This window comes from Camelus ferus, chromosome 12 (genome assembly GCF_009834535.1).
Source record: "Camelus ferus isolate YT-003-E chromosome 12, BCGSAC_Cfer_1.0, whole genome shotgun sequence".
Classification (NCBI taxonomy): domain Eukaryota; kingdom Metazoa; phylum Chordata; class Mammalia; order Artiodactyla; family Camelidae; genus Camelus; species Camelus ferus.
In genome coordinates, this window is record NC_045707.1 from 37,693,098 (window position 1) to 37,708,086 (window position 14,989).

The window sequence follows — 14,989 nt, forward strand, 5'->3', positions numbered from 1 at the left end:
ACAGAGAGTGATGCTGCTTACTGGATTTGTCACATTTTTAATAGCTATTGATCAAACACTTTCACTTCTTCAGTGGTCCTTCTCTGTTGGATCAATTACAGTCAAGCTTTCCTTATCACACAGCACTAATGTTGACTCCCAACTGTGTAGTACCGACTCTCCTGGTCCAGATCACCCACTTACTCCATCCTCTTCGATCCCCTTCCTGAGCTTTTATAACAAAGAGCTAAACAGCTTCCTCTTGGCATCTGGGTTTCATTTAGCTACTAATTATCCTACCACCTTTGAAGTGATCAGACTTGAGCAGGATAGACACTCCTGTTCCATGAAACTAAATTTTCAAGTCTCCTTTAATTGCTAGGATATTTTAAGAGGCATTAGGTACAGAAATGCCATCTACACATTATGTATATGCAAAAAGAATCCCTAACAACAGCTTTGTCAAAATAAACTTTTAACAAAAGACAAAAATAAGACCACCCTCAGGGCCACCTGAAGGTGGTCTTATTTTCCGAACACCAAGAATAACGAATTTAATGCTCTAAATGGAGTAGGAAAAAAAGAGATGGGCATAAAGATAACCTACATCAAGACAGTCTTTACATTTTCTTATAGGAAACACACAAGTGTCAGCTTGTAAGTAATGCTACCAAAAAAAAAAAAAAAAAGTACTTCCAAACAATTCTACATTTCAAGAGTAAAAACTAAGTTCATCTACCTACTGCTCTTACTCTGGTGTGCCCTAAACCAAAACAAAGAAATCACTGCAGGAATCATGGTGTGACACATATAACCTAAACACTCACAACACTATGAAATTTTTATCAGCTCATTTCATGACAACCACAGCATAATTGATGTTGTGGACTACTCTCCATTTCATTCACATTTTACCTGCCAACATCCAACTCTTTCAGGCCTCATCCAGCTCCTCTCTGGGCCCCATACTAGGGGCTGAGTTGTTGCGTTGCTCTATAGAGATGCTGCCAGCTGTGCCTGCCACATGTGAATACTCCAAATCAGCTCACTGTCATCGCTATGCAAGTCACTTTCCTCAAGTGCCCCTCCTTTTCTGGCTCTAACTATCATCTGTTAGTCAAGATTCTGGCCCATCCTGTCAGATGAATCAGGAGAATGGTCAAAGTTGAGGACTCAAAAATTTACTTCCATATGCTCAAATTCTTGATAGATTTGGAGTTTTAACCAAGATGACTGAAGCCTGACCAGAGGACCAATTAAAGAAAGGGAGTGGGGACAGTGTTTTACAATGAGTTGATTTTAGGAAGAAAGGAATATATGAAAACACAACTCTGTGTTAAGAGCATGTTTTAATATGGGGGACTGGCAGGCATCTCTGGAATGTGGTAGGTGAGGATAGCATTTCCTCTGGGTTAGTGGCAGAATAATGCTATGGAAAGCTGCTTATCTGGGAAGAGAAGGAATTCTGTGTTTCCTCCTCAAAGAAATACTAGAATTTATATATATATATTAGTAATACAAAATTACATTAAGAAATATTGGAATTCTGTCTCAGGAAAAGGCTGTGTCTATTCCAAGGGGAAATCCCAGGCCCAGGGAATATGGTAACCTTGAGGGCAGAGTGACAATGGGATATCAAAAGAGAAAAGAGCCACCTTAACTAGAATTAACAGAATGGGCAATGCACTCAGAATCAAAAATCTGGATTTGAATCCTGACTCTGCCAGCACTAAGCTACAGCAGGCAAGTTATTCACATCTCTGACCCTCAATTTCCTACTCTGTATAGCAGGAATAACAATACCAACTAGACCTGTAAAGGTTAAAGTATGGAATATAGATGAAAATGTTTGTAAATTATTAATACACAAAAGGTAAAATACCATAAATTTGCACGTAGGTGACTCTCAGATATCTCTAGTCCTAACCTCTCCATGGAGCTCCAGACTCTTAATATTCAAATGCTTACTCAACATCCTCACCTGGAGTCTAATGGGCACCTCAAATCTGAGGGGCAAACTCTCAGCCCCTGCCCCACCTAACTCCAAAAAACCATTCCTTCCTCAGTCCTCCCCTTCTTGGTAAAAAGCCTTGTCAGCTGCTCAGGCCACAAACCTCATCTTCAGTTCCTGTCTTTTCCTTCCCTGACATCTCAGCCATCAGCAAGTCCTGTCGGCTTTAACTCCAGAGCATATCCAGAATCCATCACTTCTCTCCATTTTCCACTGCTACTGTCCTCTCCTGCCTGGACCACTGGCACAGTCTCCCTGCTGCCCTCCTTGGTCCCCTCCAGTCTGCTCTTCATATGGAATCCTGAGTGACGTCTTAAAATGGTAAGTTAGATCTTGTCACTCCTTTGCTTACACTTACCATCAAACAGGCCTACTGGTCCCCAGTATTTTTAGAATAAAGGCCAAACTCCTTTCCTTTTGCCACAAGGCAATGTAGGATGCGGCCCTATCCTTTCTCTCTCCCTATCTCAAACCACACTCCTCCTCAGGCATATGCCTGGCCATACTGGCCTTTTGTCTGGTCCTTGAAGGTATGGAGTTCATTCATGCATCAGGGCTGTTGAACTTAACTCTCCCAGACTCTTGCTTCAATGGCTCTTTTTCACTCTCCAGGTCTCAGCTCATGTGTCACTTTCTCCAAGAGGCTGTCCCTGACTATCAAATCAAGGTCCCCCCAGCCCCCTGCAAATCAGTCACTCTTTCACATCAGCCTTCATGTGCAGCACTATCACTACCTTAAATTATCGCGTTTGTATTTTCGTTTACTTCTTCTGTTTCCTTCCCCAAGAAAACATAAATTCCACGAGAGCACAGATCCTGGCAGTCCTGTTTACCACTGTATTTCTAGTATGTACAACAGTGCCTGGTACATAGTGAAAGCTGGAGAAACAAGTGAGTTAATTAATAATATAAGCACTTGAGATGTCCTCCATCCCCTCTAGCTCAATGAGGCACAAAGTTGCTTTGAGATTGGTGCCCCCATTCCCAGGCTTAAAACCAGTCACTGTGGCCTCCTTCCTCTCTTTTGCTCTCTTTTTCCTTCCTGTCAGTCAGCAGGTTCCACTGATTTGCTCTTTCTTGGGGTTCCCCATTTTTCTTTCTCAGGAAAAAAATCTTCCCCACAGCCCTCCAAGTCCAAACCCCACCTAGTCTGCCTTCCTTTTGTGCCCAGCCTGCAAGAGAAGACGTGGGACAGACCTAGCAGCAGTCACCTTTACTGACTGCTGGCTGTGCACCAGGCACTGTGGTCACTGCTTTATACACATCATTTTGTTTAATCCCGGAAACAACTCCTAGGAAACCACACCCATTTCAAAGAGGAAGAGACCAAGGCATAAAGGGATAAAATTGCTCACATAGCACTCAGGACCTTTACCTCTTTGCTGTGTGTGTGTGTGTGTGTGTGTGTGTTTTTTTTTTTTTTTTTAAATCAACCTGAAAGCTTTCTTTAAGTGATGAACAGAAGAAATGGGGAACGTGTCCATTCAGTAAGCCCACAGGGCAGGGCAGGACTAATGCCTGAACATCACAGGAAAGCACACTCAGCTCAGTATAACCATCAGAGCAGTGCCACCACAGAGCGGTTGCCTCAGAAAGCACGGGCCTCCCTTCACAGGTCATGTGCAAAGTGGAAAACCATCTGCCAAGAGTCTTATACTGGGGAAGATGGGTTTCTAAACGGTCTTTTCAAACTCTGAGATTTTATCCCTATCCACAATAAACTCTCAACTTCCCTATCACAAATGGTCTTCACCGTATAGTTTAGTATTTAACTATATGTAATCCTTTGTAGTCATCTTTTTGCCAACTTCTCATGGACACTAGCCAAGGGCTGAATTTTCTTTCTACCTCCTAGAGAGCCTAACATGGTTTTGAGCCCATAGCAGTGACTTAAATACAACCAAGTAGATTTCTCTGGGCTGTGAAGGCAGATTCTCACTGAAGACCAAGGTGCACATATGGGTGGGCATGTGCATTTGGTTATTTTGGCTGAAATAGCTTCAGTGGGCTCGTGTGGTCAATGAGGACTGGGAAGCTATGAGCCTAGGGTGATAAAAGTCCTGGTGCCAGTCTGGATAAAGATGAGACATCCCATTTCTGATATTAGCAGGAAGAATACGTTACACTAATTTGGGGAGGGAAGATTTTGGCTTATTATATCTGTACATATAAGATATTTTATTTAATAGATTATTCCACAGACACACTGAGTAGATACTGTATGATATGCAGAACACTGTGTTGAGCGCTGGGTGGGGGGTAAGTAAATTAGTAGGGCATGTTTCCTATTCTCAATAAACTGAAAATATACTTAAGTTAGCCAACAAGGTATTCTGATATTTACAACATATACAAGAATTTTAACAAAACCATTGCTATTTTTGAATCTTTACAATTTTATTTATAAATGAAGAGAACTTGGAAAAATTGCCTTCTGCTACTGTTATGTCTCTGGCTTCAGAAGGATGACATTCAAGGAAAGGATCAAAACGGTAGACCTTAGTCATGATAATAATCCAGGAAAAGGATAAGCCATTCTCAGATCATTAAGAGTTGACAAAATGTGGTTAACACACTTCTGATAATTAGCAGTTATGTTGTAATTCTGAGTGTGTGAACTTTAAACATTTTTAAGTTAGTTTTCAATCTTAGAAATGATTAAAAAAACCCAATAAAAACAAGATATCTTGGAGGCAAGGCTCTGGTCAGCAGACAAAAGGTCGGTGCTCTAAAGACCCTTTTCACCTTTTATTAAAATAATTTTAACGTCAGTTCTATAAGTTGCAGTGAAAAAAACAAAGCACACTAAACATTCTTGTAATGAACATTCTCAAATAAGAGACATATGGATTTCCAGTAAACAGGGTAGACGAAACACATGTTTATCTCTACTCCTCAAAACCTCACCAACTTGAGACTTGATAAAATTAAGGTATAAACCTATAAGGAAAAAGACTGGGCAAGAGATAACTACACAATTTTGAAAGCTGATGAACAAAGGAAAGACCAGTAAGCAACTTACGAGAAGGAGAAAGGGAAACCTAAGTCCCCGCACAGGAGGCACGAGAAGGCGAGCTGGCCCAGCCCTCACCCCCGCTCCTGGGAAGGCTCAGGAAGCGGACACAAGGCACTGTGAACGCGGGATGAGGTGCGGCACTAAGAGCAGCAGAGCCTCCCCATCCATCAGCAGTCCCAGTAGGGCCTGCGTTTACAATGTGTCTAGGCTGATGCCGTCTCACCACCTCCCTCCTGTGACGCTTTTCCCACTCACCACAAACTCTCAGCTGAGTTACTGTAATAGCCTTTTAACTGGTATCACTGCTTCCTACGCTGTTTTCAACATGCTGGCCAGGAAAAGACCGGCCATATTTCTCATCTGCTCAGACCTCTCCAGCTGTGTTCCTCCCCCTCAGAGGGAGAGTCCAAGTTCACAGAGTGACCCATGAGGCCTTAGCTCTGACTCCTCCCCACTCACTCCCTCTGCTCTGGCCACGCCGGCCTCCTGGCCAGTCCTCCACATTCCAGGCTGGCTGCAGCCTCAGGCCTTCTTTCACCGCCATTGCCCTTCGGCCAGAGAGGGTTTGGCCCTTACTTCTCTCTCTCACTCCAAGTCATCTTTTCAATGAAGTGCTGTTCCTCAACCATCTGACTTAAAATTTCATCACTAATCACTCCCCCCAACATGCTTCCTGTTCTGCACCCTTATCTTTTATCTTTTTCATCTCAGCATTTAACAGTTCTCTCTCACCCATGAGAATATAAGTCCCGCAAAGGCTGGGATTTTGTCTGTTTTGTTCACTGCTTATCACCAGGGCCTAGAATAGCACTGGACACTTAGGAGATACTTAATAAATATTTGTAGAAATTAATGTCTGTATAAGAAATCATCAAGTCCCAAGTTTCTATTCTCCACCCCATACAGCCAAGAAACTCCCCTTCCACCCCAACACTTACCTAAGAAATCGAACCACAATGACCCAAGATCCAAGGGGAGAAAGCACAGCAGAGGGTGGGGTAAGGTGCTGGCTTGATACAGAGGAATTAAGTGAAAGTTTGTGTACTCAACAGTGGGCTGCAGCCCCCTGCCCCTATCTGGCTTCCAGAAGGTTAGTTGATAGCCTTAAGCACTGCACCCACCTTCATCCCCAGCTCTAACCTTCAGGCAGTAGTTAGAAAAATCCTACTATGTAGAAAATGAATGGCACCAGCAGGAAAAATGGTTTACTGCCTAACCATCCTACAAGGACGTCCACCAGTCAACGAGTTTTATCCCTGGGACATAGAGCTTCCAACCACCTTTAAGAGGGTACGAGGCATTGAAGGAAAGCTTCCAACAACAACAAAAACAGCTTCCCTAAAATGCACAGCAGGGAAAGAATCCTCTGAAGAAATAAGAGACAAAATTAGGAACAGAAGAAAACTTAAAAAAAAAACCAAACCCCAAACTAATGCTAAAATCCAAAAGAAAACTAAAAACATATAAATATATACCTGTTGTGATAAAAAGGAGTAGAAATTAAATTTAAAATTTTAATTAGAAATTAAAAACATGACTGGTAGGTTAAAAAAAATCTGGAAAATAAAGTTGATCAAATTGCGTAGAAAGAAAAATAAGAGAAAGAAATGGGGAATGGAGGTGAAAAGAAAACTAGAGCATCAATCTGGAAGATTTAATATCTAACTAACAGGAAAACCAGAAAGGGCATAGGGAAAATGATGAAAAGGAAATTACCAACAAAAAATATACGACAATATCCAATACTTGAAGGAACTTGAACTTCCAGAATAAGAGGGTGCCTGATTTCCAAGGACAAGGAATGAGGAAAGGGTCTACAGAATTTCAGACTCCAAGACTGGACGAAGATAGTAGAAGCTTCCGGAGGGAGAGGTAGGGTGGGGAAGGAGGAAGGCAGGAAAAGAGAGAGAGAGAAACAGAGCACACACACAAAGATCAGCAAGAATAACATTACAAGTCATGTAAGTAACGTGGCATCTAGATGATAACGTAGCAGTGAAATCCTTAGGGAAAAGAATGTTTTAATCTAGAATTCTAATCTCAGCCAAAGTATATATCAAGCATGAGGACAGAGCATGTTCAGACACACATGACCTCAAAAAATTTCCTTCCCACGAGTACTTTTTCAGCAATTTAATGAACGGGCTATTTTCCTATGGGAGTAGTGGCTGGGGTAGGGAGTCAAGTGACATGAGAAGAGCCAAGAAACAGGTGTCAAACGGGAATTTCATAAAGGACTACATTCTGCAGGGTTAGAGTGCACTGTGGATTGTGTTCCCCTTAAATTCATATGCTGAAGTTCCAACTCCCAGGATAAATGTGACCCTTTTTGGAGACAGGATCTTTAAAGAGGCAATCAAGTTAAAATGAGGTCGTTAGGTTGGACCCTAACCCAGTATGACTAATGTCCTTATAAAAAGGGGAAATTTGGATACAGACATGTACCCAGGGAAGATGATGTGAAGACACAGGGAGAGGACAGCCATCTACAAGCCAAGGGGAGAGGCCTTAGAAGAAAGCAACCCTGCTGACACCTTGATCTGTAACTTCCGGCCTTCAGGACTGAGAGATAATAAATCTCTGTTGTTTAAGCCACCCAGTCTGTAGTATTTTATTATAGCAGCCCTAGCAAACTAGTACAGAGTGCTTTCCAACCTTTTCAGAAAACATTTCTAGGGCGTACAAGATAAGCTGCTCAGGCCTCAGCTGCCCCAGGCTCTGCCCAGCACTCCTGAGGGTTTCAAGGATTAATGTCTCAGCTCATCTATTTCCAATTCTTAACACATTGGCTGGGAAGGTCTGGCCCAGTGAGTAACCACCACAGTTTGGAGCAGGAAGTGTGAGGGTGCTATAAAAGAGATCGTCTGGGGAAAAAAATGGTCCTAACAGACTATAAATTAAGAAGCTGTTGATGGTACAGAAGAATAGTAATAAGAATAAAGAAAATAAAGCAAAATTTTTAAAATAAGGTGATCATCAACTTCTGAAAAATTAAGTTATGTAACAAAGGAAACAGACTCAATAATTACTTGGTTTGGGAGTGAACAATATTTATGCAGTCATAATAATGCAATCTAAATAACTAAGTAACTTCAAATTATGATAAATCTACGCAGGGAATGAAGGCTGGGAGTGGGAAAGAGGTAACAAAGTGCTATAGTGATATATAGGTCCTCCTATATATCATAACAGGAAGTCGTAGGCATATACAAAATGGCTGAATGACTATAAACCTGTTTAAGAATACTATTTAGAAACATGAAGGTAAGAATGAGAAGAAATTGCTTCTGGGAAACAGAATTGGAAGAAAGGCAAGGACTGATTTTTTTCAGTACAAAAGTCTCTTTTTTGTACTATTTGACCTTTTTAAGCCATGTGCATTTATCTGATTAAAAATTATACTTAAATAAAAATCACGTCCAATTAAGGGTTCTATGTCATTCCTTTCATTTCTCTGTTAAAGTTTACATGACCTGTTTTTTTCTGTTTGCTTGTTTTTCCCCAATCTTTTCAATAAATCTAATGAAGCTGTAAGAGAGGAGACTATCAAGGGACTCTAGGCTAATCAGAAGGTTTTACCCTTGGATTAAAAGCCATCTGGAAAAGGAAAACTGGCAAGATAAACTCCTCACTACAAGTGAAAGGTCATCTGGACCCAGGAGGACTTCTTTCTGTTCCGTATAAAGATGTACTAGTCAAAGCCTCTCTCAGATTGAATAGATTCTGAAAATCTGCTACCATTCAGATCACTGGAAACCACTTCTGTCAATGAACATTATCCGTATCATATTAAGAGTTTGAAAAAAATGCTAAAGCACAAAGACTTGCTGGCATTTTACCTAGAGGTCTGTATTTACAGGAAATTATTAATTAAGTGTGGTTTTCGTTTTCAAAAGCACTGCTTAGTTATACTATCCATATACACACTTCATGTAATGTATAGATTACAACATGGGTATAATCAGTCCATCAAGAGTGAGGAATCTTGCTCCTTTCCGTGCTTCTCCACCTTCAATTCATTCATATATTCAACTGTTATCAACTACCTACTAAGTATCTACTGTGGAAAAGCCTCTATCAGGCTGTGTGAGAATATAAGGACATGGTTCCTGTCCTCAAGAAGTTCAGTGGAGTTAGAACACAGTGGCTAATCACTCAACTGTATGTCAGCCCTCAGCTCTTTGCACAATACTCTGACAGAATAAAGCACAAGGATTTGGGATGTTTTAAGCTTACACATTGATTCAGAACAGAGATATTCTCTCAGGGTGTGCATTCTCGTAAAGCTTCCAGTGCCAACACTTCATACAAGGAGTATCAAGCTCGCTCTTGTCCAGTGTATCTCAGAAGTTGGCAAGACCAAGAGAGAAGGAGAACTAGTCTCAATATAGAGAACTTGATTTTCACTGATAAGCAGGGGAAAACACTAGAACCTCAAGATATACTTAAAACCACTCAAAGGCAAGAATTAGCATCTTAGGGATTAAGTGGAGGCATCAAATTCACATTTATAGATAAAGTCAATTCTTTAAAAATACTGATAGGCTGCAACAATCTTGGGCCTGTCAACTGAACTAAAAATGTTTTCGATGAAACAGCATCTTAGTTCGAAACAGTTTCACAGATGGAATGACAACTAAGGCCAGATTCACTTGACTAAAGAAATTATAATATTTTATATACTTGTCCGGCAAATAAATAGTCAAAATTACCAACAATACAATGTGATGTATTCAAACTGCTTAACAGTCAGGATAGCATAGTGGTTAGTCACAGAGCATGGACTCTGGAGCCAGGCTGCCAGCATTCAGAAACCAGCTCTGCCATCAACTGGGGACCCTGGGCAAGCTACTAATATCTCTGTGTCTCTGCTTCCTCATCTATAACATGAGGATAATAACAGCACCTTCCCCCCAGGATTGTGTGAGAAACAAATGAGTTACTACACTTAAAGTGCGGAGAACGCTGCCAGGAACACAGCAGTGCCACAGAAGTGTTAGTGCAGCTATTGTTCTTAAAACTAGCAAGTGGCAGACAGAGCCAAAAGTCAAACTCCAGGACAAACAAGCGCTAGGTGTACTGACTAAAAGAGACCCTACTGAGTTAATCAACGGTGACATAATGCCACGTTTTTTGAAGATAAAAAACAAAACAAAACTAGAAATGGATGAAAACCCAGCAGTAACTATCAATGAAAAGAGTGAGGTTTGCCAATGGGTCACTGTGCGGTTAACAAAGCATTGCACTGGAGCTGGGAGACCAGAGGTCTAACACCAGCTCAGTAACCAGCTGGATACCCTGGACTGGCTGCTCAACAAGCAGCGTCTGAACTTCCTCATCTGTTAAATAAAGAGGTAGATAATTTGAGGTATCTTCTGGCGCTGACATCCTTTGATACTATGACCCAACAGATCATAACAATATTTTTAATATATACATTTCATTTAAAAAATCAGTATTACTATTTATTTTTGAACAATCACATGTACTTCAGTCGGCACATCATCTAGAATGTATTTATAATTATAATTTGGGGCTGAGCAGTTGCAGTAGAATGAAATAAATATCACAGAGAAGCAATACTACAGTACATTTTAAAATATCATTAGAATGCAAACACGTTAACCTGAGGAGTGAAACAAGAATACTTTCGACAACAAGGTAATAATTTTTCAAACATACTAAGTTTTTCTAATGGAGAAAGTTAGAAAGTATAGTTCTTATATATGTAGTTAACAGATAAATATTATTTTCAGTTTTATAAGCAAGTTACCTTTTTGCCCATGACGACTGCTGAATTTGTCTCCAATCTCTGGACGCCTTGTCTGTCTCAGCAGCATTTTGATCAGAAAAGCATCTTCGGCATTTGAAGATATCATCACTTTTTCAATATATGAATCCGTTGCCCCTTTGTAGCTAATATTAAGAGGAAGTCACTAAAGCAGAGTTTTCAAACAGCCCTTTGTGACCCTATCTACCCTGGCCATATTACTTAATACCCATCACAAAACATTTTGACATTCTCATATGGGGCTCTGAAAAATGACTTTCGTTTTTTGACACTAAGTTCAAATGCTACAATTTCCCTTTTAAAGTCCCAACTTAAAATGGCTAGCATTTACTGAACATTTACTAGGAGGCAGGCATAGTGCAGTTTAATCTTCACCACACATGCTACTCACACGTTATTCTCTTATAGGAAATAAGAAATAAGGAAAATTCATAGGAAAACTGATGCTAAGAGACCTTAAGAACTTGTCCAGCACACATGACTCATACAAAGTGGACCTGGGATTTGAGCTGCAGCCTTTTAGACTCAACTCCAAATTGCTAACCATTTTTTAAATATTCCTTTCATGTACTCAAGCTTTCCTATTATGAATTTTTTTATACACTTCGCCTCTTACCTGTTTTTCATACAACAGATATTGTTAAGAGTCTACTCCATGCCAGATCCTTATAGGCCTTTGATATACAAAGATTAAGTAGACATGGTTCCTGCCCCAAAGAAATTCACAACCAATAAAGGAAGAGAGAAAGGTAAGTGCAATAAAGGTATCCGTGGTATTGGGAACAGGAAAGGCCCAATGGAGATGGCAGTCAACCCTACTAGGGTTTGGGGATGCCAGTGGTGGCAGGGAGGGGCAGGCAATCAAGGACAGCTTCACGGAGTAGGTGACCCTAGAGTTGAGACCTGACCAGAGAAAATGAAATTTCAGGCAGAGGGAGCAGCATGAGTACATGCACCGAAGCCTAAAGCTGGATGGAATGTTTGGAGAATGAGACAATTAAGTAGAAATATGGGGCGAGTGTACAAAAGGGTAAAGCTAGAGAGGCATGCCAAGGGTCACACGTGGTCTCGCATGTATTACTATTTAATTTGGCCTTTATCCTACAGGGAACATTGTCATTGAGAGTTTTACCCAGTCTACTCAAGTTTTATTCTATTTACTCAAAAGAGTAATGTGAGCAGATGAGTAATTTAGAAAAAAATCACTCTGGCGGTAACAGAGAGAACCTGAGAAGTGTGGAGAGGTGCAGGCCTGGAGGCAGATGAGCAGTTGTCAATAACTAAGAGTCCAGCAGGAGAGGAGGGCCCACCTCAGCCACAGCTGTCACTGAGAGGACAAGAGAACTGCTAAGGAGAAAGAATTTACAGGATTTACTGAATTAACACGTGCAGCAGGTAATGGAAAGGAGTCAGGTGTATGTTGCAGGTGACTGGCTGGATGGCAGTGCCACTCACCAAGAAAGGAACCCAGAAGGAGCATGTGTGAGGCTGGGATAGGTTTGGGTCTGGGTTTGGGCACCCAGCTGTTCCAAGGGCTGAAACTGGGCAGATGTCTATCTGGGAGTCACCAGCCACAGGAGCTAACTTCTAATTTCCTCTATTCCTTCTTTTTAAAAAAAACCTTTCTATGTATTTCCAAGACACAACCAACACATACGTGATGGGCACATCTTTGTACTGTGGCTGCTGTGGCACATTGCTCCCCTCCAAAGGAATCTGAGTCACTGTGGGCATGGACTTATTCACAAGCACTTGTTTGTTTTCTACTTTCTCACCTAAGAAAGAGAGAAGAGTGTTAGACAAATCACTGTCATCTGCGTGGAATGCAAAGATTATTGGGGCATAAAACTGTGTGATTAGACTTGATGAATGAAATCCAGACATGGAAGAAAAAGAGTCCACACAGTGGGAACTAGGATTCAATAGAGCTTGTCTGTAACTTTGAAAGCCCATTTGAAAAAAATCATAGATTAAGATCACAGTGTGTATAAAATTAAGAAACTGATATAGGGGACCACATTAACAAGAGAAAATTCGTGTCAGTAGGTAGCAATTTTAAATATTTCTTCAAGTGTTAGAACAGGTTTGGGCCACTTGATAGTTACTTCAACCAGTAATAATAAGTCACCATCAACTCCGCTTGGGCAATGAGGAAATACAAATACTTCTTTGATTTTCTTGCTATTCTCACCTTTGCTTTGCACCTTTTCCTGGTAAGCTCAAAGACCATCTACTATAGCACAGTCACAGCACCCAGGTTAAGACTGAGAGAAATTCCCCAAGAACAAAGGCAGCAAAAAGGAGGGAAAGCCATGTACCACGTGGCTCAGGACAGCACAGCGGATGCAGCACTCACCACACAGCACTCACCACACAGCACTATCCATGATAAGGCCATGTGGATTTCCTCCCCCAGCAACCTCTCCAAGCCAGCCCTTCTCTCCACCGCACCCCGGCTCCTGTTGCCTGGTCTGCCTCGAGAGCGCTTAGTTAGTCCCTGTCTATTCTGGTTCCCTTCCACTCTTTTCTCCACACTGTAGTCAGAATGATCATTTCAAAATGTGTATCTGATTGTGTCACTGATTTTAGGATCATAATGAAAATCATAACACAGGCTGCAAGACCTTGTGTCCGGCCTCTGCCCCTCCCTCCCTCCTTCCTCCCTTCCTTTCTCTCTCTAGACTCACATCCGCCAGGCTCCCCTGCACTCTCTTCATTTTAGCCACACTGGCCTTCCTTCAGATCCTTTAATGAGGGAGCTGCAGGACACCTGCACAAGCCTTTCCTTCGCTGAGACACACCTCTCCCTCTGCATTAGTTAACTCCACTTACCCTGCAGCTCTGAGTCCCCTCCTTGGGGAAGGTGATCCTCCTGACTAGGTCAAATCCTCTTGCCATGAAATGGTCTCACAGTTCCTTATATAATTCCTTAACCTGGCTTACTTTCCTAACCACAGGTAATTTGACCTATGTTTGCATGTGATCTTTAGATTAACTTTAGTCTCCCACACTAGACCACAGGACTCATAAAGCTGGGGTTGTGGGCTGCATCAACAAAATTCATCACAAGTTTGTAAGTACAATGAAGTCACACTTTTAAGAAGACAATTCTAAAGTCAGTCTGTAAGCTAAATGCACAAACGATGAAAAATCAGTGTAGATGCAGAGACATGACCTTATTCTAAACACTTCCTTAAAGCAGCTTTTCTTGATTCAAATTATACTGACTCAAAATTGATTCAATATGGATTCAAAATTATAACCAGAAATGTGTAACTAGAACAGATTACTGCTATGTAAAAACATATGCATAGAAAAAGACTGGAGGGAAATGCATCAAAAATGACCACCCTGGTTGAATTACGATAGTGGCTTTACAGGTTGTTATTTTTTTCTGCCCTGGATACCAAATATTAAAAAATGTTGTTGAATAACTTTCATAATTTTAAAAAAGTATACATTTAAATGTTTTTTTTTAAAGGCTTTTACCTGGAGAACAAATACCATCTGCATCTAAAATCTCATGTCGCCAGATGGGTTTCCTTGTAGCAGCATCCAGCATCGGCCCCATCACTTTATCAAAAGTCTGATTGGTATATCGTTTCAATGTACATTTAGCATTTTTATACACAAGGCAACGTCCAAAGCCTAAAATGAAACCAAAAATGGGTTCAGAACCACCAGTAATATGAAACTATGAGAAATTATAGGTTTGTGTTATTCAACAACCCATCCCACTCTACCTCCCGTACCCCCAAAATAAACACACCAAAACTGCACTACATTTAGATAACCTGAGACTGGCCAAACCAAATAACAATCCGATAACTTGAAGAACTAGCTCAGGATTTCTCCCCTACCTACTGCCCATATAAACACTGGAATCTCAACTATCGTTTTTCAGCATGGAATATACCTGGTCATGTTGGAAGGTGAGAGAAACCTAAGAATGTCACTGGGATTCTTCTAGAGCACAGAGCCACAGCATGTGAAAACTGGAGGGGCCCTAGACATCACCTGGCTTAATTCCTCTATCTTACAGGTGCTATGAGTGAGGTGCAGAGAAATTAAGAGGCCAAGGTCACCCAGCATGTTGGTGTCTGAGTTGAGACAGACCAAGTCCACTAACTAGCCAGCATTCCTCCTACATATCATTCTGGTGCATAACCTCTGCTAAACTTCTCTGGAAAGT

The 14,989-nt window shown here is 41.2% G+C and overlaps 1 protein-coding gene across 5 annotated transcripts in view; it reads right to left on the reverse strand.

Moving 5' to 3' along the window:
- Positions 1-14,989, reverse strand: part of POLR3B (RNA polymerase III subunit B) — a 105,325-nt gene that overhangs the window by 21,986 nt on the left and 68,350 nt on the right. For all 5 annotated transcript variants that reach the window (XM_006193711.3, XM_032493416.1, XM_032493420.1 and 2 more), the window contains 3 exons: positions 14,287-14,445; positions 12,455-12,572; positions 10,780-10,922 (listed from right to left, as the gene is read on the reverse strand). In XM_006193711.3, the coding sequence (XP_006193773.2) occupies positions 10,780-10,922; positions 12,455-12,572; positions 14,287-14,445 (420 nt within the window). The remainder of the gene's footprint in view (positions 1-10,779; positions 10,923-12,454; positions 12,573-14,286; positions 14,446-14,989) is intronic.